This window comes from Melopsittacus undulatus, chromosome 8 (genome assembly GCF_012275295.1).
Source record: "Melopsittacus undulatus isolate bMelUnd1 chromosome 8, bMelUnd1.mat.Z, whole genome shotgun sequence".
Classification (NCBI taxonomy): domain Eukaryota; kingdom Metazoa; phylum Chordata; class Aves; order Psittaciformes; family Psittaculidae; genus Melopsittacus; species Melopsittacus undulatus.
This window is the reverse complement of record NC_047534.1, coordinates 14,668,593-14,691,959: the sequence shown is the minus strand read 5'-3', so window position 1 is coordinate 14,691,959 and position 23,367 is coordinate 14,668,593. Positions and strand designations below refer to the sequence as shown.

At 38.8% G+C, this 23,367-nt stretch overlaps 1 protein-coding gene across 1 annotated transcript in view; it reads left to right on the top strand.

Annotated features, from left to right (window-relative positions):
* Positions 1 to 23,367, top strand: part of GRIN2A (glutamate ionotropic receptor NMDA type subunit 2A) — a 169,105-nt gene that overhangs the window by 84,730 nt on the left and 61,008 nt on the right. The window contains exons 3-4 of the mRNA XM_005150701.4: positions 9,119 to 9,711; positions 21,204 to 21,318. Of these exons, the coding sequence (XP_005150758.2) occupies positions 9,119 to 9,711; positions 21,204 to 21,318 (708 nt within the window). The remainder of the gene's footprint in view (positions 1 to 9,118; positions 9,712 to 21,203; positions 21,319 to 23,367) is intronic.

The following is a 23,367-nucleotide window of genomic DNA, read 5'->3' as shown; positions in this document are numbered from 1 at the left end:
TGATTCTATGGATATCTTTTTGTGAATGTAGTTGATGCATGGGCTGTAAACATTTTGTTATTGCAGAGTTGTCTTGTGCCATACTTGCATTAGACAAGAGAAAAACTGGAACAGGGAATGGTACTTGCCCTCAACCACTCTAAATCCTTGTTCTAAACAACTTTTCGTCTAGTTTTGGCATCTACAGCATATATCTGAATCACTCTCTAATGCCATCTTATGCTGCTAAGTGAGATGGTTAATGTGGTAGATACCAAATAGGTGGAATGAAAATTTGTTCCAGGGATGAATTATTGCATAGCACTGATTTTTCAAAATTTCCACAAGTTATTCAAACAACTAATGTTTTCTTTGTTTCCACGGCAATAATAATGTGAAAACACACAACATTTTGCTAAGCTAAAATATCACCATGAAAATGAAAAACAAAAGAAACCAAATCTACATATTTTTAACTTAATGGGCACCCAAAAAGATGTCAAGTATATTGAATTCTAGCATGCTCTGTGGATGGTTTGCTGTAATTTTTGTGCATGTTTAAACTTATGGTGGGGGTAGAATAAAATTGATTTGGATAACTGATTTTGATAGAAAAAGAATTCAGCTGGTGCAGTAAAAAGCTGTGAAAATCAGACAAAATGTGGCCATTGTGCTTTTTAAAGACTAGCGATATAATCCTTCAGGGCAGTAAAACATGTGAGGCTGGAACACTAGAATGAAATTTTATTTACAGAAAATTGAAAAAAAATTATTGGGAGAGGAAGGTGAAACACTGCTTTTCCATTTCTCTCTCTTTCTGGAGTTCCATGGAAATGTGAGAATCTTCCTTTATGTCAGATCCATCTACCTGTTCCAAAACCTGGAATCAAGGACTCATTTTGTAATTGAACACATAAAGACTGTACACAAGGTCGTTTTCAGTAAGCATGGCCATTAACAGCAGGATTGTTTCAAGATTTATAATTAGAACTAACTGTCTGCTCCAAGAAATAATATCTCTCCCTGTAACCTAAATGCTTTGATTTTATATCCATTAAAGTTTCGAAATTGCCCATGCGTCAAGAGAAGCTTATCTCTGATGGCCTTATGGGAGTTGATGTGTTTCAAAGTAAATGAGCAAATTGATTTGAGAGGTAATTCTCTATAGTTCCAGACTGAAACTTGAGGAAGAAATTCCATGTAGCCCAGCATGTTGTTTTGGTAGTAAAGTATCTCAGTACTGATATGGAACAATTTGAATATTGGTAAATAATGTCTCAATGCAAATGTAAGAGTGGGATAGTGGGGATGGATAGTCTATATACCAAGGTTATGATTTGTTTTCCAGAAACTGACTGGCTCAGTAGTTGGTATCCTTCATCCATCCTGTGTTTTTGTGGTATTTTATTTCTAGAGGTAAATTATGTGAGTTACAATGAAAAATACCAGTATGTGGAGAGGGAAGTTACCCAGATTTTTCATTTCCTCAGATGTCTCCATCTACCCCTGATTGATTTCCTGAGTCTTGGCTTTTCCCTGGGCTAATTCAAAATTCACTGATGCCCTCTTAATGCTTTTTATTTCTGTTACCTGGTGAAAAGCTTTCTGTGATTCTGCAAAGTGATTTTTTTTGTTTGTTTCTGAAAATAAGTCTGGGCTTTCTTCTTTCCAACAAGTACAGTTTCATTTAGTTTGGATTTCTTTCTACCTCATTTTATAACATCATTTCATTGTTTATTTTTCTCATACAGGTAGGTAACCTGTAAAGAACAGGTTGTCATCACTTTGTTCTAAACTTTCTCATATTACTGTTGGGAGAACAGGAGCAGGACCTCATTTGCTTACAGTGTTGTCCCCACAACTTTGTTGTGTTGTGTCAAATGGGAATTACTGGCAGTTCCTTTCACCAGGATTGTTGCAGTATCTTCACGGCAAGTGCCTTCTCTCTCTTTGAAAAGTTGTTCACTTTCCCGATTGCTCTCCAACCATTGGTAACAACTGTTTGAAGAGAACAGACTCAGGGGCTCTCTGTGTGAACTGGGGTGTTCCTAGAGATGAAAAATGTTCCACACGGCTAATTCAAAGTAATTTCCAGTGGAAAATATGGTCTTTAGGGGCTCTTCGGGCTCTTCAAGAGACCCCGATCAGTTTAGTGCTGATCAAAAAGCAAAAGGATGGTGCTTGTACAAACCCTGAGAAAATCAGGCACCTGCGTTTAAAAAAATGGCAAAACATTTATCTGCAGCCATGACACGGTGATACTCAGCAGTAATCTGTGGCATATCTGTCCTTCTTGCTAACGAATATATTAGTTCACACATTTTTCAGTATTTATTTGCATGGTGAAATACTTCTAGCAAATGAGAAACTTCTACAAATCTCATCTTCTGAGTAAAGGAAAAATAGAGTAATGATTTTACAGTGATGTTCGTCACTGCATGATCTGGTATGGGTTAGAGAGTGACTGATTTATATTCAAGAAATATATGAACATACAAAGCAAACATAATTAGTCTAAAAATTCTCTTTATTCTCCCTTATCTTCCTTGTAGACATCAGTACTATACTACTTCTTACACATTGGTATTCTCTTTCACCACAGAAACTGTACAATAGCAGCTACTCATGGTACACAGCAAGCTCTACGGGGCCTTTTTGTATGTAGAAGCACAGTTTTGCCTTTCCTCACTAAAGTATTCACAGTGCAAGACATTTTTGTAGCAGTGGAAGTTGAAATTTATGTGGAAAGGAGGTGTCTTTGAGTAAACCTTTCATCAAATGACCACACACAATTACTGACTTGCGCGAATCTTAGACTCTATCAAGTTGGGTCACAGGCTGGTTGGTGTCACTTCAGCCTTTGAAAACATTTTTCACTTGTCTATCCTGGATGAACAGGAGCTCAGACTGAGATATCACAATTTCCAGTGTCTGATCAACCTGTGAAAGAAAACCTGGATGTACTGAAAATCCAGACAGTGCTCTCCAGCCCGGGGAATGGTTCCTGAGCTCTGTGCAAAACTAGTCTTCTTCTATAATTATGTTGTTTCACTCTAATGGCATGTTGAGTTACTTTAATTCAATAGACATGACACTGTATTATTCAAAGAATGTAAAGGATCAAAAACCAGTGGACTCTGCAATGATCTGCAGAAACCCTGTTCTCATTCCTTTGTAATTGTTTCTTTTCTATTCTAGTGTAGAAAAAAATAGACAAACTTCAGCTCATATACCAGGCCCAGACAAGCCAAGCAGATAGTGTAAAATTAAATAGATATCTTAAAGGAAACAAACAAAAAAAACAAACAAAAACCCTCTCTAGCAAAGCTCATAGGATAAAAGCATGACCTGAAAATACAGAAGCCACTGCAAAATGAATCCCTGCAGGCTCCCTGTAGAAATGGGAAGGCACATGCTTGATTAAGCCAGTGCTAACCTTTCAAAATCATGTTTCTCTGATATTTATTTCTTGAAATAATAAAAGGGGACATTTCAGATGTTGGAAAGCCATAATGTACTCCCTTGCTTGCTACTGCCCTTTTCTAACTTGAGTGTTCCTCTCCCAGAATAAACTTTTGGAATGAGAAGTAAGGCCTTGGTTTGTCCTTTTTGATGACCTTTATGCATTTTATGGATCTGCGTTTGCACCAGTTAAATTACATAGTAAGAAAAGTTACATCCCTTTTTTAGGTCTGTTTAGAAGGCCTTAGTCTGCTCAGTGACAAATGGTGAAACACATTCACAGGTCTATGTGAGAAGAACCTCAGATTTATCGCGTGCAGGAGTGGTTCTCATCTGCAGAGCTGCTGTCCTGGTGCTCCCTCCCTCCTAGCAGGTCCAGGTTGCTGGAAAAGGAAGGATGAGGCAGGCTCCGGGTTGAGTGCAAGGACCAAGTTGATATCCACGGGGGCTGCGCATAAGCCTCACTGCAGTCGAGCGTGTCTTCAAGGTGATGGTGCTTGGTGGGGGATACCTGGAGCCCAGGCAGGAGCTTCCAAAGGCAAGGTTAATATCAGCAGAGAAGTCTGTGAGCAGGAGTCATTCATGTTTTTGCCATGTGTAGTGCTAGAGAGGTGACAGGTCCTTGGGAAACAAGTTTGTTCTGCTGTTTGTAATAATTAGTAAATTATTTCCACCCTCACATGTTGCTCCGCTTTGCCTGAAAGTGCATAATTTTGTATAATTTCCCCCAAATTGCTCCCATGGTGCTAATGGGAGTTTTCTCCCAGGGCACTTTAGTGAGATGTTTGTGTTGGGAATTGCATGTTCGATACTGTTAATGAATAGAGGCAGGAATTTAATAACTTAGGAGTTTAAAAATGTGCAGAGTGTCTTGGGAGGAAAGGTTTTCCTCTGAGCTCCCTCACTTCATTGCTTGCATTTACTGCGGGTTTTGCATGGGTCGGTGTAGTACTACAGAGGAAACCTAGAGGTTCATGGCAGATAAACATGATTCAGTTCCTGTTTACCAGGGAATCAATACGTCATTTCAAATAATCCAAGAAAAAGAGTACCAAGTTAAGACACTGCAAAATACGTTATTCATCTCCATTAGAGACTGGTACAAATAATTTCCTTCTGTGTATTTTTGATGTGATGCTAAATTATTCAGCTTAAATTCGTGACTAATCTCTGGCTTTCTGTTTTTCCAGTCTTCATAAAAATGCCAAATAACTACTCTAATTCATTAAACAGGAAACAGCTTGCACTTTATTTGTAGACCTGGCACCACATGCCTTAAATCTGTTTAATAAAAATGGAATATCTAAGTTACCGTGGTGAAAAATAGGAGAAGAATGTTTTTTTGCTGGATGTCTGTGGAAGATACAGAGTGAGTAGGAATCTTCTGGATTGCTTTTTAAACCATGTTTTATACTGGCATTTATTTCCTGTCATAATATTGTCCTATTAGTGAAACAACTGTCCTCAACAAGGCTGCCAAGTGGAAAATCGATTCGGTCTTATGTTGACCCCTCTTTTGCTCTGGTTTAGCATTCCATTTTGCCAACAGGTATACTATTTTAGATAACAAATGTTCCTTTCCTTAGCTAACCATCTATTGCAGCTATTTCCCTAGTAGGCATAAACTGTTGTCAGGGCTTACCTCATCTGGTACAGCAGCTGTGAGCATGCCCTGCTGATCTCATGGAAAAACTGGAGCTGGGAAACTAAGATGTCATGAAAATAGCTGAGGATGAGGTTTCGCGAGAAATATTCCTGGAAGTTTTTTGAGCAGAGGAAGTGAAATGTCTAAATCTGACAACAGTGACAGATTTATGGGCTTGGTACATTAATTATTAAGCAATTTAATATTAATCTATGAAATGACAGCACCAGAGAGCGTTGCTCTGGTTTGTGCAAATCCAGGGGATAGCTGAAGTGCCCCTCTGCTGTCATGGCAGAATTTTAGATTTCATTCAACATTCAAGAATAATGTCAAGGAAGAAGCAATTGGAGGTTACTTCTTTGTTGTGTGAAACATATGGGGAGATGTTTTGTTATAAACTACATATTCATCTGCAAGACGGAAAGAAGCAAAAAGTTTTCATCTGTTGTTTCTGCACCCCCCTCTCCTCTTCCTCCCCTGCCCCTTCTCTTTTCATTGCTGGCTTTTGTTTACATGGCTCTGATAGAATCCAGCTAAGAAGCTAGTACAGAAAAATTAAATCATATTTCCACAACTACTTTGAACTATGTTTCTGCTCATAGCAAGGTAACATCTTGGGATTTTCATGCTTTGAGATTCATCTGTGGGATTCCTTTGTATTAGATAAGTGGTGAATCTTCCTTACATCCTTCACCAATAAGCTCAATAGATAGGGCCAGTGAAGGAAGAAAAAGAACGTATTTCTCACATACGTTTAAAGGACCTCAGATATTACATCTGCATCACTACTTTAGCAAAGACTTAGGTGGATGTCTTGATAGATGACAAGATGGAATGTTAAGAGTTTTCAAGTGAAATAAAAATAACTGGATTTTTGGTTTTTACAAGCATAACTTCAGTTTGCTGTTAAGTATAGAAAAGTAGAACTTAAATTCTAGTTATGTAACAAAATACTGCCTGTATAGAGCAGAGGAATAATAATGCTTTTTTGGGAAAAAGGTGAAGTTTTAAAAACCCCTAAATGAACAGTTCTGTAGATATATAAGGATACAGCAGTTGAATTCCTTGTAGTTTTATTTATTTATTTGCTGTTTCTTCACCAAACTTTCTTTCTTCTCTCCCTCCAAACTTAATGTCCTTGAATATTCTCCTTATAGTCATTTAAATACCTGGTGAAGTTCCTAAGGCTGCAATTTGGTTGTTATCTTCCATTTGTTTCCTATTCACTGTAAACACATCTAGCCAGATCTTCAGCTCTATAAAAACATCATATGAAGTCAGAGGAGTGACATGGAATTTCTTCAGATGAGAATCTCTCTTGTGATATTTCTAATCCATTTTTGCTGAACCCAGACTTGTTTTCACCATATAATTACAGGTTTTTCACCATTCTGATCACAAATTGATACTAATTGCCTGATTTTTGGCTAAAGTTCACGTTCACAATTTTTTTGAAAGGATTTGTGCAATGTGGGTGTGAATTTATAAAAACCTTTAAGCAAAGCTCCCTTCATAAACTCCTTCTCTAATGAAATGTTTATAAAAGGAAGGGTTTTATTTTCAGCACTTTTGTTGTGTTGTCAGACTCGTGTCATGGTGACACAGGCCGTTGTGCACAGGACTGTTGTTCACTGCCAGACCAGATGACAAGGACAGCTTTAGGTTAAAAATGTATGTTTACTAGTTAGGCCACACTTGGAAATATCCATGTGTATTGGTTTTTGGCCTCAAATACTTGCTTCAGTTGCCTTATTGAAAAAGTTCCTTGTGATGCAATGTAGGACCAAGGTGTATGTACTGTTTGAAAAAATTATTCCACTACATTAATAGCCAGAAACTGTATCTATAAATGGGGTAGAGTGAAATGATATAATGGAAATAATCTAATTTGCTGTAAATTATTTTACTTGGTTTTACTGTTATTTATCATAATTACAAGTAAAATCCAGGATAAAATAAGAGCTGGAGAAGAAATCTGAAGTGATTGACTTTGCTTGACAGTATGTTTTTATGTTCCATTAGGAAGCCACAGCAAACTTTGATTGGTGGTATTTTGTGTCAAGATACCTAATTTGCTTTATAATACTAAATCAGTAATTAAGCTATTAAATGCTGACTCTGAGCAGGTTTTCTGTGAGCAGTGAGTTTTTTTAGCTGCAAGTGTCCCCAGATGTAAAGCTTGTTTGTTTGTTTTTAAGCATACAGTGCACGTCACCAGGAAATAGCTCCTAGCAGCATTCGGTAAACAGACTTCCTAATTAATTCTTCTCCAAAATATGTTTTATAACATCTGTAATTAACCCAAACCAAATTCAGATTTGGCACTGGCATTCAGAATGCCATCTTAGAGGCAGATGATGTCCCATCCAAGCAGTGTTCAAGGCCAGGTTGGATAGGGCCTGGGTCGGCCTGGTCTAGTGGAAGGTGTCCCTGCCTATGGCAGGGGTTAGAACTGGATGAGCTTAAAAGTCCCTTCCTACTCAAACCATTCTATGATTCTACGATTTTTTTACAACCAGTAGTGTGTGTGTTGTACCTTCAGCACGAGTTTTCATGGTCTGACACAAGTTGTAAGACATTTTTCTTTTTGATCCTGACGTCAGGATTTCTGGGTACCTGGGAAGTAATAACACTCCTCATCTTCTATTGAAAAATACAGACACTCAGTTTGCTCCGAATAGATTTCTGACAATAAAACACAGAACTTGTAGAAATGAGTTCCTGTTCTCAGTAATAATTGTATGTTTAACACCACAGTGCCATGAAACTGAAGTCAATTCATGTTTCTGTTCCCCAGAAGTGTAAAATAGGATAACAGTTTGCAACCACATTCATAAAACTTGGAATTAAAGGCACCATGTGTGTCTTTCTGGTAAAGGCTGCATAAGAAATCTTGAACTGTTAATATTTTATTTTAAAATTATAAGCTTTTCTTTCCACAGGAGTTCACACTTTCTGTACCTGAGAAAGATGCAGACAAGTTGCCACTGCTGGTCAGGAATAAATACTGAAGCAAAATGAAAATAAAGGATTATGTAAATTCCTGTGTATAGTTTTGGTACTCTAATAGCTGTGATGTATATAAATCTAGAATTTAAAATTCAAATATAAATTTAGATTTTACAGCAACTTAGTAAAAACAGATAAATGAAAATGTTTGTAAATTTAGTGCTAACAAAATATATTATCGTTTCCGATGGATGTTAAAATATGAGGCACCTGCCTTTATGTGGTATAAAACATTGCAAATACTGCAAAAGTCAAAGGGAGATATTAGAAACAAGTTTCTAGCAAGCTGACATCACAGTAGTGTCAAGCAATGCAACTGCCAGCCACAGATGATGAGGCCATTGTTTGAATTTCCTTACATTCCAGTATTTTAATGAGGACATGGCCTCTTACTGGTTGCCTTGGGGTCCCATCGTGTTAGCTGTCAATGGGCCAAGTGCATGGAGCATGGTCAGTAGTGAGCCTACAAACAGTAGTGAACTGCATACCTGGGGGTGATAAATCTGCTTCTGCAGAGTCTGGCAGCTGCCACCATGTCCAATGAACCTGTGGAAATGAAGTTTTCCTCAGATATTAGGCCTGCAAGTACAGAGCATCTTCATATATGTGCAGCATGTGCATTGTAACTTATTTCCATTGTAACTAAAAATTGGTATGAATGTCCTCGGTCATGTTCTTGGTAAGTCTGATGAATATAAAGCTCCCTGCTGCAGATGAGTTGTGTGACAGTGGGTGGCTGCCTCCAGAGAGCTGCCTCATAAATACTGATTTGAATTGTCTTAAGGTGAACAAGCGCTACAACAAAAATACTTTTGTCAGTTTTTGGCAAATATTTTCATTAGCTCAGGTACTTACTTACGGTTGGTGTTGCTTATTAATGATTTGAATATGAGAACGCACAGAAAGTTATTGGACTACAACAAAAGTTTAGTAGCTATGGTGAATCAAAGAGAGCAGAATTTAAGATTCTATTCCCTTCAGACTTGTACTAAATTAATAATCTTTCATTGTTTGTTATTCTAGGATGTGATGTCCACATTCTTCCAGTTTGGGGCTTCCATCCAGCAGGAAGCTATCATCATGCTGAAGATCATGCAGGATTATGACTGGCATGTGTTCTCTCTGGTGACCACCACCTTTCCTGGGTATCGAGACTTCATCAATGTCATTAAGACCACAGTGGAAAATAGTTTTGTGGGCTGGGACATGCAGAATGTCATCATACTCGATACCGCCTTTGGAGATGCCAAGACCCAAATTCAGCTGAAGAAAATTCATTCATCCGTCATTCTGCTCTATTGTTCAAAGGATGAAGCTGTCTACATACTGGATGAGGCTCGTTCCCTGGGCCTTACTGGCTATGATTTCTTTTGGATAGTTCCCAGCCTGGTTAGTGGTAATACAGAAATCACTCCCAAGGAGTTTCCTTCAGGACTCATTTCAGCATCTTATGATGAATGGGACTACAGTTTAGAAGCTCGTGTACGGGATGGCCTTGGGATTATTGCTACTGCTGCATCAGCCATGCTAGAAAAATACTCCTTCATTCCGGAAGCAAAAACCAGCTGCTATGGACAACCGGAGAAAAATGACCGGCCATCTCACACCTTGCACAAGTAAGGCTTATTGGTTTGGGATTTTCCTTACATAATCTCTGTGATTTTCCATTCTATTGCAATTGTATATTTCTTGAAGGAAAATAGTGGGTTTTGTTAATCCCATCATGCCCTTCTTAAGCAATGCTTTTCAGATGTTCTAAGGGAACATGGAAGAGGATTTGCTGCACAGGCTCATGGAAATGATAGTATGTGCTGTGGAGCATAAATACAGCTCTGGGTCTTTGTAGAAGTTGACAGAATCTATTCTGAGAGGGTATAAAGCTGAATTAAATAAATTGTGCCTTTGTGTACTATAGTTATGAGGTAACATTGCCAAAATGCTCTGGAGGCTGTGCCTGAATCACTTGGATCAGCAGGAACCTAGTTATATTTTAGAAGACAACAAATGCTCAGCGTTAAAGAGGTGTCCCTGGAAATTACAGCAGTATTGAGTTTGTTGGGTACCTTTTTTCACCTAATAACTGAAATCTGTCACTTTTGCTTCTGAGTATTTTATTTTTGTCACCTGTACTAGAATAACTGTAAAAATTAATTTGCATTAATCCAAATTGATATGGATGTTTTCTCAAAACAGTTTGTCATCTGGGAACTGCCAAGGTTTAAGTCAGGATTCTTCGCTGCTTGATACTCATGATTACTCCTATCCAGAATGTGTAATTCATGTCGCACAGTAATTCTTCATTTGTTGTGTGAGGGAAAGTAAAGGGATCTTGCTTTTTTTTTTTTAATAGCTCTTTACAGTATCTAAGCAGTATTTACAGAATTTGTTCTGACCAAATTTTGCAGATGAAGCATTTTTACAGAAGAGCAGGTTGGAAATGGCCAAGAAGAAAAATAAGTGCTGATTTCATATAGAAGAACATTTTAAATCTTCTGAGATATAAGCACATATTTAGATTAGGAGTTGATTGCCATAAGATGTCCTGGAACAGTTGCTGTTTTCCATGCAAATGGCAGTCTTCAGAAGCGCTCTTAAAAGCCAAATACAGCCAAATAAATGGATATTTACATTTCACACATGTATCGTATAAACAGTGTGACCAAAGCTCGGAAACTTGCACCCTTCTCCTTGGAGAGGGCTTGCCTTTAGTATGACACACTTTTTTTCTGGTATTGCTTTTCCTCTTTCTAAGCCTGTGCTTCTAAAACTGTGTAAATTCACTGGAGGCATCACAGAAAATCTGTGGTTCTTTCCCTGGTGCCCCTGTTGCCCCAAGGGAGTGTCAGGAAGCAGTACTGGGGTGATTCTCCAGCCTGGCTCCAGGAGAGCTGTTGCACTGTCACTTGTGTCAGAGTGAGCTGCAAGGCACTGCTAGAACAAGTGTCCTGCCTGCATCTGACATGTGATCCTAATGTCCACTATTAATAGTTAAAGTCCAGCTTCTGTGAAAGTTATGTTGTATTCTGTCATCAGAAGTGTTGATGTTTAATAAACTGTGGTTCTGTTGGAAGGGCCACAAAAGCTTGAACCTCTTTTAAAAAGGACTTCTACCCCACTAATGTAGGCTTGAATTAGGTACTCAATATTCAGCATAAGTTGTCTGCCTTCAGACAGTCTTTTATTTTTCTCTGCATGACTACAAGAATTGGGCTTGTGAGTGTTAGAGCAGCAAGGTTAGACTTCAGCAGGAGTTTCTGCAGTGTACAATTCTTCCCTGTGAGGATGCTGAGGTGCTGGCATAGGTTGCCCAGAGAAGCTGTGGCTGCCCCATTCCTGGCTGTGTTCAAGGCCATGTTGGATGGGGCTTGAAGCAACCTGGTCTAGTGGAAGTTGTCCCTGCCTGTTACAGGGGACTGGAACTGGATAAGCTTTAAGGTCCCTTCCAGTCCAGACCAGTCTGGGATTTTTATGATGCACACAGAAATTATTAATAGAAATTGTAATGTAGTGCACTGTGGTTAATAAAGTAATTTCTCAGTGCAAAAAACTGAGCTATGAAGTGAGAGTATATTTTCCATACTGAAGATACTTTGAACTTCTAAAACACCATAAGAACAAGAAGCAGGCTGGTTTTAATTTAGAAATGTCAGAATTACACTGAAATGAATAAACTTTAAATAGTCCTTCTTATGTAATAACTCCCCAAGACTATTCTTGTCACATATAATCTGCAAGAAAAGCAAGTATATACAAGCAGTTAGCAGTGCTAAGTAATCTCTGGGAGCTGACCAGTCTCTCCATGCCAAGGTGAATTATGTAAATTCATTGTAGTTCCTTATCCTCATCACTAAATCCTAAGTTTCTTCCTTATGTGACAAATCAATGCCTACATCGGGATTTTATTCTCAAAAGTAGTCCTCACAGTTTCAGGTCACAGATAATGCAACTTTTCATTTTAAACTACAAGATAAGTATATGTGGTGCTGTATTAGGGAGCTAACATGAAATCAAGATTTTGGGACATCCTCACGATGAAAAGGGCTAAAAGTAATTACAAACAGCTTATGGACATGGGATCTGCCACACTGTGCCTCCCTGCTCATGCTCGATATCAAAGCTGGAGAAGGAGGACTGCACGCAGGGACACTGCTTGTCAGCTCAGCAGCAGAGAACTCAGTGGAAAACAGGGAAGAGGCTCTGCAAGGCAATGCTTGAGCAAAACCAAGCTCAAGAATGGAGAAAAACCTCAGGATTTTTAATCTCCATCTATTATTATGACAGTCTAATTCCGTTTTACACACAGTATAGTATTCTAAGGCTATGTCATAATAGCTAATTTGCTTGTAAATGAGGTTTGGTAATGCTTTATGTGCAACTTCCTGCACCTAGATAGCAATTTTCATCTTCATTTATGAAGAAAACCTATGTAAAGAAAGCCATGAAGTGAAAGCTCCTCCTCCCTCTTTCTCAAATCCTTTCAGTATTAAACTGGATGAAAGATATGTATGTTTTGAAGCACACAATGAATCTTTTCTCTGTCACTGCAATTCTAAGGCTCTTTCATTTGATCTCTAATCTCAGAAAAAAAAATCAGATTTGCTTTAGTTTTTGGAGTAATTTGATCAATATTTCTGGTATACACGGGAGAGCTATGTTTTCCCTATGAATAAATGATTTACAATACAGGGATCATTTTCAATGCATTAAAACCCATACATATATATCTATATGTATTGAATCAGATAATCTTTTCCCATTGTGTAAGACCCAAGAGAGAAAAATACTAATGTTGTGATGTACTGGTGCTAGCACAGCAGGATAAATAGAATTAACTGCTCATTAATGCAATGTCATTTGAACAAATGCTTGCTCTCTCTCAAAAAGGGAAAACATGTAAGCAAACAAGTAGCAAAACAAAATAACCCTGCCAGTCGTCATGGAAAATTCTTGTGCTTTGTGAATAGAAATGCTTCTGCTTTGTCTGGAAGGGTACTCATGTTGTATATAAAAGTCATTACCTTGGGAGATACATTTCATGACAACATTTCCAACCACTCTGATTGTGCAGGGATGGATGGGGATGACAGAGCTCTTGTTCTGTTGTCTTTATCCTGAAAAGCAAAAAGATGTGTCTAACCAGAGGTAGTCAGACACTTACCATGAGGTGTTTACATATAGGTGTGTTCAGTTTCTGAATACAACCAAATCACATGCAGGATGTAGAGATCCATCTTACTTTTGGTAGTAAAGGTGCAGGGCTAGATGGCTATCCACACAATGCTGGGCTGTCATGTCATACACTTCCCAAGCGCAGTTTTCTTTGTTGAACATCACTAAGCCAGGGAGCAGGAGCAATGTGAAGCCCAGTGGCCAGGTACAAATGCATTAGTTGATCCTGCCCTCAGTCTCCCTGCTTTAAAAATGTGGGGACTCAGTGGGAACAGTGTTTTGGAATATGCTACCTAGGGCTTCTGTCTTTCCATGGACAACTGCCTAGTTCATTTTCTTGTCCTTGCTGTTGTGCTGCTGTTAGTTAACAACATGGCTGTGAGGCTTCTCCAGAGGACAAGGGTATCTTGTCTCTCTAGTTCTGATGGTCACTCATCAAATTTAATATTTTGCTCCCAGCTTTTGATAAAGACAGGTGATTTTTCCTCTTTTTCTTTAGAGCAAAATCAGGGATTAAATAGACAAAATGGTTTGATGAGTAATCCAGCAAATCTGTTTCATCTTTTCTTGCATACAGATCATCAGCCAGTTTACAGAGGATTTGTTCATTTAAGTTCTGTCAAAAAGATTTCGGGGAAAAAAGTATCATCTGCTTTATTGTATGATTGAAGATATATCATTATTCAACTAATTATGTATGAAGCAAAATTTTTTTTTTCCCTAGTAACATACTTGCTGTGCAGAAAAACAAATGGTATTTACTTTAGCTAGGACTCTCCAGGATATTTTTTGTCTTTCCTGTTTTGTGATCCTACTGCAGTGTTTCTGGAGCCACTGCGTGCTCACAGGTCTGCATCACACACAGGGTGATGATCTGAGGCTGTAACCCAAGGTCCCATAGTCACAGCTTATATGTTGTGGAGGGAAGCATCTCATTTGAATATATTTTCCATTTAGTACTTGATTTTTGGTAACTGAAGCTTGAAGAAGTTTCAGGGTGTTGCTGAATTTGCTTATTCTTCTCCTTTGCTACTGCAAATGCTGTTCTACAGAAATGAACCCAAGTGAGGATAATGCACTTAAATGTCTGAAGGCATGAACAAAGCTGCAAGCCCTTGTGAAGCACTGAAGCCACATGAATGCAGGAAGAAGTATATTTGTGCACCTCCAGATGAGGACCAGGCTGTCAGTCCTAGATTTAATGTTAACAACTCATGTCATATATCCTGAATTACAAGAAATTAGTATTGCCAACATGAAAAAATGAACAAGAAAAGATCCTCAAGAAAAAAAATGTAGTCAGTTGCAGAGTCCCACTTGGCCTTATTAATTTGTGTGGGATGCTTTCTGGTCAGGAGACCCAGTAGTAGAATACTGTAGCAATTGGATTGGTACACAGGGATATACAAAGTCTAATTCACTGCTAATGAGCAGATTTTAAACAGTGGCAACTAGGTATTTGCACTATAGTTCATGTGCTGTAATTGCGCTTTTCCACAGCATGAGGGCATTTTCCATATAGTTGCATTAAAAGCAGGAGCTGGACTGATGTCATGTTCCTTTCTCTGAAAGTAAAACTCAACTTCACTGGCAGTAAAAGAGGGGTTATGGAGGAAGACATTCCACCCAAGAGATCCTGGCATGGTGCTGGTTTATTTACAAAGTGATTCAAGAAATTACAGAAAATCTGTAACCAGAATTTTCTCCCAGGTCAGTCTAGGAAGCAGAAGGTACCAAGCAGTAACCAGATATGGGGGTTTGGAACATCTCCCTCTTTTTGTGATAATTGAAGAAAGAAATTAAGCATGGCCTCTGTTCTGGAGCTGAGCAGCCTTCAAGTCTGAAAGCAGGCTTGGTGATTCAAAATGTAAGTGAAGGTTCTTGGAAACAGAGCTACTGCAGACACCTTACCCTTGCAGGAAGGCAGGCAGGCTTCATGGGAAGAGTCTGGGGTGCTTCTGAGTTGGCACAGCAAAATATTATTGCTATTTATGAAACACTTTTGCTGATACAAAATGAACTCATGAAACTTTTGGTGTTTACACTTATCTGTGGCACTTTTCCGGGGAGCTGGGCCCTTTCTAATCTTGCTCCCTCCCCTTGTCCCCTTTCAGAATGGCTTCCCAAGAGTTCTGTCGGTTTTCTGGCAGAACTGTGGCAAAATGACTTTTCCAGACCTAGTGGTAACTAATGCTTTATGGAGCAGCTGGCAGGAGGTACAAGTGGTTGGCATGCCATTTCTTTTTCACAGTCACTGAGCATATTGTTCCCAAAATTGTATTCATCCATGCTGGCTCCTGGCCTAGGGAGATACAGCTCCTAAGCAGGCTATCGCTGCAGAGTTACATTCAGGAAAGCGAGGGCTGGGGGAAGTGGAGGAGGAGGAGAATGCAGAGGAAGAAAAGGCTCTTTGCATCACGATGAAGGATTTGAATTTAGAATAAAAAGTCCTACATAGCCTAAGATATAAAATTGTCCTTAAAAAAAGGTTCACTGCTTGAAAAATGCATCGCTACGTTGTTTAATAGCGATCTACTTCAGACCTATTTCTGTATGTACATCAGACCACACTTTATGTATATTACATTCAGGGTTTCTTAATTTAATAGATGTGTTTAAGAAAATTGTTTCTTAAAGATAAATCTGTTGTGGGATGTCTATTGATAAGTATATTTCAAATTTCACAGTAGAATCAGAGTAAGGAAGTTCAACAGTTCAGAGCCTCAACTAGGTAGAGAAGAAAAGACAAAATTTGGATTCACTCCTGCTTTTGTAGGTATGATGCTGAGTGAATGCCAAGCTCAGGCTGGCTGTCTAGATTATTAAAATGGTTGGTTCATGTCATTTGGAGGAAGAAGAAATCTCATTGGTGACACACTGGTTTTGAGGCATTTCATCTGCTTTAAACCTCAGTTTGGAAATTCCTTCTTTGGGAGAGGAGGGGGAGATTTTCTTTTATGAAACCTGCATTTCCCTAAGTCTCTGCTGTTTGTCTTCCTTGCCCGCGGTTGTTACAGATTTGAAATACTTCCTGATGGTGAACAAGGCACTAAATAAAAAATTATTGTCCCCAGTGATGAAGTAATGATGAAGTAGTGATGAAGAATTTATTATTTGATTATGTGATCTGGGCAGCAGAATGAGGGCAGGAAACATAAGTAAGTAACAGTAAGAGTAGCTAAGTTCCCCTTTTTGGCGGTAGCTGAGGATGGATGTTTTCATTAATGCTGCCTTACTCATTATGTATTTCCCAGCCAGTAATCTGTTTGGGATCTGGATACTAGGTGGATTGCACGCTAATTATGAACCAGCCTGTTACCAACAGATCTAGCTCCGTTCCTGAGCCTGATGAGTCCTCAGTTTCTACTTCTAAAAGTCTGGATCTGTATAAAATTATCATAATAAAACAAAAAAGGAAGGAACAAATATCCAAGCAAACAAAAGAAAGAGCATCTGAAACAGTCTGTGGTTCCTGTATCTGGACTTGCTTTTAAAGCCATGGGATGTTTGGTTTCTAAAGGCATAACTCCTCTATGGTGTTTCATATTCCTATATTCATGGATAGGTAGAAAATAACATGAAATTAAAAAAAAAGGAATGGAGAAAACACAAAAACAATTTAGAGGGGATTTTTTGTATTATATTAGTTTTGGTGAGACCATGTTTTGTCACATGTTTAATAATTATCATAACTACATTGTATGCATTTATTTCTAAGGGCTCAATTAATTGAAAGTTTATTTGTTGCATTGCGCCAAGGAGGTCCTTGTTCAGTATATGTACATGCATACAACTGCTAACTTTTAAAATCCAGGTCTTTTCTGGATGCCCTGAATTCCTGCACATTTGCAAGAGTGTTTTCTTCCATGTGACTTCTTTTTAATGTTGTGATCTTTGTATCTTTCAGGAAGAGTATCTCAGTGTCTTTTTAAGTGTAAGTAGACCTGTCTGGAAGCACAGAGTGCTGCTGCTTCAATGCATTGACTTATTTTCATTTTGTGCCTGCAGCAGTGCTTCCTCCTGGCTGTGCAATGCTTTTGAGGGATGGTTTCAAGTTGCAGTCCACATTTTTTATTTATTTCTAGCCCCATGAATCTCAAAAATCTACATTTCCCTTGCCTTCTGGCCAGAGTTTTCCCTCAGTTTGACTTTCCCTTGGAGAAGCCAGTTGATTCAAGGACTGGTTCATATGCTATTGGCTGTAGCAAAAGTTACCCTGACATGGATAAATACTGTGCAGTTTTGGTATTAATCTGAATGCTTATCTGGATAACTTGATGTTTCTGAGTCCATAAAAATAAAGTTGGAAACTTAGAGAACAATTTGTAACTTTGGTGCTTCAGAGGCTTGCTGTAAATACAGCAGGAACAGTGTTCTGGTGCAGTGTTTTAATACTTCTCTTTTCAGTTTTGTTGGGGAAGGACAAGCAAGAAAATCCAGAGAATTATATAAAAGTTTGAAAGTGTTTTGAAGTTGTCCTGGGTTCAGCAGTAGCAGTCATTTTTTCTCCTTCTTGGTAGCTGGTACAGTGCTGTGTTTTGACTTTCAGCCTGGGAACGGTGCTGATAGCATTTATGTTTGTAATTACTGCTCAAATGTTTCCTATGATCAAGAACTTTGTGAGTCTCATGCTCTGCTAGGGAAAGAGAGGAGGCCGGGAGGAAGCAGAGACAGGACACCTGATCCAGACTAGCCAAAGAGGTATTCCATACCACAGCATGTCATGCCCGGGGAGGTAACTGGGAGTTTGCCGGAAGGGCTCTGGCTGGCTCTCTTCCAGATCGGGCTCATTTCGGCGGGTGGTATTGTATTCTCTCCCCTTGTTTATTTCCTCTATCATTATTTTTATTGGTGGTAGCAGTAGCGATTTGTGTTATACCTTAGTTACTGGACTGCTCTTATATCAACCCGTGGGAGGTACATTCCTTCTGTTCTCGTCCCCCTCCCTCTGGGAGCGGGGGGGTGGGGTGAGATAGAGACTGTGGTTGGGTTTTAAACGATGACAGAAGTATATAGTATAGGCTCAGTTCTTCACATAATAAAAACCTGGTTTGGCTTCAGTGTGTCAATAGTTTAACTTCTGCCCTCCAAAATCCCTTTTTTATACATGTATTACCTAGGAAATCTTACTCACAAACTTCAGTTTCCAAAAGCTAATTAAGACTTCAGTGTCGTAATACTATCACAAGGCTTCCTGCTATCATGTCTTTGCAAAAGTTAAAGCATTAATGAGGTATGAAGGCAGATTAACTACTAATCCAAGGTGTATACTGAATTGCCCCCTTACAGTAGAGAGCTCAAATAATCAAGAGCCTTATTTAGTTAAGAACAGGAATATGCAATTCCAAAGCTACTTCAGAAATTTATTTTTACCAGTTTAGAAGACAGAGACATATTGCACAGAGTTAATCTTGGGCAAACTTAAAACTCTGTAAGAGTAATATATAAGTACTTGCTTTTCCTCACTTCCTCACTCTTCCTAACCAGGAACACAAAAGCGTGCATTTGTTTTTCAGAGACATGCAGTTTAGGATCTTGGCCAATAAAAGCAGACCAGGACTTCTGTCATTTGTGGGTGAAAACTGACCATTTGAAGGGAAGGTGTTTCTGAAGAACATGGACAGCTGATGTACAGAAGAGTATGCTCAGGAAAACAAGACCCTTCTTGAAGTTCTTTTTCATTGCAGCAGTTTGAGAAGCTGGGTAGCTCAGACTGTGTCAATCACTGATACTTTTGTACATGACTTGGACAATACAATTTTAAGAGACTTTTGCAGATTATAGACTTTTTCTCGAACTTGCAAAATGCATTTCACTACTAAAAGGCTAGTAACTTCAAACTAATTAAAAATATACACTGAGTTCAGGTTTTCAACTTAGGTTTGTGGTTCATCTTTATTTCTGGAACACTTGAGCATCGCTGCACCTACAACACTGCATCTTGTGAGGCCCCTGTCTAGTTTCTATGCTAGGGCATTTGCATGTTAATCCCCGAAGTTGATGAATAGTGTTTGAAACTGAGGAGTGAACCTACCAAACTCCATGAAAGAAGGATTCAACTGAAGTCCAATCACCAATGGCTATGTCATAAAATCCCAACAGGACATAAAAGCCTGGATGTAAAGTGTGCATGTTTGTGACCCAGGCCTTAGGAGGTGACAAAATGCTCTGCTTTTGGTTTTATTGAATGAGGGGATTTCTGCCTGGCCCTGTAAGATGCAGTGTTCATTGTACGGGTTATTTCATGTTTATGAATTGGGAAGGGACCTCTGAAGGAGGGTGCAGAGGTACAAATGCAAGCAGTGCATGTTTTCAGTTTGTCCTTGTTTTTCCCTTGTGGTGACTTCCTAGCTTTTTATTCCTTGGCTCACAAAGCATTTGATTTTCAGCAGTGAGCAAACATTATTCTGGTTTCTTACATGTATGTACAAGGAAATTCTGTTTGGTGACTTGACACTTCCTCTCAAGGTGGCAGACAAGGTTTTTATTCCCAAGCAAGCCCTTTCAGTGCTGGATGAAAAACATAATCTCTGGGAAATTAGTTCAACTCAAAAGCTGAATTCTGCCAAGGGGAAAATTTTCACACCGGCAGTCTGTCACAAAATGCGAGTTATTACAAGGATTGAAGTTACAAATTGCTGTCAAACGGGTGCTGGATGATGTTATGACTGTTTAGGGCAATACACATTTAATTATTAACTGTTATGATACAATGCCATTGTTGCTTCTGGGTTTGTATACTTTAATTTAGTGTTCTTTGCTATTGGGATTTTCAGGCATTTTCATTCCTTTGAATATGGAGCTGAAGAATTTGGTCTGTCAGATTTGCCAGGAGACCATGTTACTACCACTGTTACCAAAAATCCCAAACAACAAACCTAAAAACAAACAATCAAAATGAAAAAAAGGCAAAAACAAAACAAAAAAAAAAACCCAAACCCAACCCCCCAAAACAAAACTCCAAAATAAACATGTAAGCCAGTAGCAGTTTCTTGTGGGCAAAATAATATAGAGCAATGTGTAAACAGTTAAAGTAACTTTAATGTTCTTCAAACACATCTGTCTGCAGGATGGAATGGTATTGGTGTTGGTTGAATTCCTAAAGGAAAGCAGCTAGGTGAAAGGTTGGACTGAATTTCTTTCAATGGAGTACACTGAGAATTCAGTGGAATTCAGTGAAATTAACTCCAGGCTATGGATATGGGGTGGAGGAGGGCACAGTATCTTCTCGGTGTGCTATGAGATCTCCAAGATTCTGAATTGCATCGTTACCCCTCACCTGCTGATAGCCCTCTCAGGCTTACATTGACAGTCTGGGGTTGTTTCTTTCCAACATGACCAAAGAACACCAATGTCAATACAAACTTTTTTACGCTCTTCCCTCTCATGCCTGATTTTCTTTCAAATAATGTATAAAATGATAGGTATTTCAATATCACAGTCTGGGGAGCTTAAACTGTGTGTTGTGGTTGTTCAGACTCTTAGCAGTAAATTCCTTGTATTTTTGTTTTAAAAAAAACCCTGCAGTTTTTCATCACTCTTTCTGACCCTGGAATGGTGGAAACAATCTGTTCTCATTGGGAAACACTGAATCTGTGTGGAACACTGATGTGAATAGGGATTTATGTTATAAGTCTGTGGAAATTTTTGAGGACAGTTGACTTTGTTCAATGGACAGGATGACAGTATTTCTGAATCAATGAAAGGACAATGCTTTGAAAAAGAGAATATGTGATTCAATGATGAATGAAAAGCCAAAGTTAGAAATGAAAGTCTATACATATTAATAAAGAAATAGAGAAACTAGATAGACTGTATTAGAATTGGTATAGGAATTGATGCATGTATTTCATCAGTGGTTCTGGTACTGAACTAACTTGCTCATTAATGGCTTCGTTGCTCATTAATTTTTTAATGAACTTTTTTCCTTGCCTTCTAGGTTTATGATGAATGTGACTTGGGAAGGTAAAGATTTGTCCTTCACAGCAGATGGTTATCAGGCACACCCCAGGCTGGTGGTGATAGTACTCAACAACGATCGCCAGTGGGAAAAGGTGAGCATTCATTACCTCTGAGTAAAAGATGTGACGGGAGCTAGGAGAGACTTAGTAGAACCTTATTAGTGACAAGTAGACAGATTAACGTCATAGATGTCAATGATGATACTCTGCTGTAGCAGGTTTGTCACAACAGTTCAGAAAAGCTAATTTTACCTGAATCTGAGTAGGTATAAGGAGCTTTTACAGGGAAAACAACATATCAGTGAAGATAAACCATGTGGGTTTCTGAAGATTTCTGTGAAACACACCTTGCATTTCTTTATACAATTTAGTAAAATAAAACAGGTGACTGAAATATCTCCAGAAACTTGGACCTTACCTATGTAAATTTGGATGGATTTGTGTATCTCGACAACTCCAGTAAGGGCTGGGTTATTTTGCTTGGTTTTGTTTTCTTTGACACAATTTAGAGTGAAAGTACATTCTTTTTTAACCTGTGGAATTTCTGTGAGTTAGAGGATAATCTGTGTAATGTGTACCTAAGAAGTTCAGAATCTTGACTTGTGTTCTCCTGGTAGGCAAGTAATCTTCATAAGCCTCTATATAGACTACAAGAAAAAGTGTCTTGGTATCAGGGTTAATCATATCTGTGAGTAATAAAAAAGTTTACAATGAGTGTTTTTTCTAGAAAACTCTCACCTCAGCCTGTGATTGTTTTGGATCTCAGTTTTGCAGGTTACCTGTGGTTGCATGTTTTAAAAACAAGGAACTTAGAAACTGTTTGCAATATGAAACTGTAGGAAAAAATACATCTGTATCATCCACCGGTTTTATTTTAAATTCATAAAGCATGATCCTGTATTATCTAAATTGCTGCTGAAATCTATGAACTCTTTTTCTTATAGCTTTTGGATCCCATAAATTCAACTTAAAACTCCAGTTTGTAAGACTGCAAGACTCTTCATGATGTTGAATAATAATGGCAAAATAAGAATTACTGAAGGACATCTCAGTAAATATGCTGGTCATGCAAAACCACAGAGAGTAGTCCTAGATTATGCTATGTATTTTTTTTTTCATTTGATGCAAATGTAATTCTCTGGATAAATTTAATCCTATCCAAACATGCCAGTCTGAATCTTTGGAGGAATCTTTTGCTCAATAACTGTTATGAAAATGTCTTACCCTATTTTAAAATTCTACAGCAGTCTGCATACCGCATATAAAGTTGTGGAAAAAGTGTTCACTACTTGGGGAATATTAGTATGAGGCACAAAAGGGAGAAGACAGTTAGAAAGGCAGCCAACAATGCTTATGTGCATTTTGTACCTTGAAACTTCTCTAAAGAGACAATTCGAACGGACAGGGGAGACAGACTTGATGTTTTTGAAAAATGAGCTAAAACAGCAAAGAAATGGTGGATATATGAAGTGACATTATGTCCAAGAAATAACTTGAGCCTTTTTTAACCTTCAGGGAACTCCCTTGTCAGAGAATGGAAGATTTAGTGCAGGTTTTGATCTGTCTAGCTGTGCATGTTGTATGGCAGCAGTGCACGCTCCACCTGCTGTGCTGGGCTACAAGACCTCTTTAGGCTGATGCTTACATTGCCAGTTGCACAGTTTTCCACCTGGGAAATCCCTTCCTGCTCATTGCTGTGCTGGGGGGCTTCTAGGAAGAAGAGAGGAGTCACTGAAGGGAAGCTCCTGCCCAGAAAAAAAACATGTGCATTTACTCCTAGCTGCCCCTTTGCTTTAGAGCCTTTTTGTTAGCAGGCCTGCCAAGTTACTTCAGTAGAGACAGCCTGCCCCAGCAGCAGCTTTCATGTCTGCTTCTCTACTGTAGGACTATGGGAAGGGGGCCAGGTTTAATTATGTCAGAAGGGAGAAGTGTAAGGCGGCCAAGAACGGGCTGTCACCACCAGAATTATTCTTCTGACCACAAGCTGATCCCTGCCTCTGCGGATGAAGTCAAATAAACTGACTAATCACTTACCCTGGCAAGCTGGATGTAGCTCCCAGCTATCTCAGAGCACCCCACATTTATATCAGCAGGGCATCGCTGTGCACTTCAGAAATAATAGGGCAGTTCCTCTGACTTAGA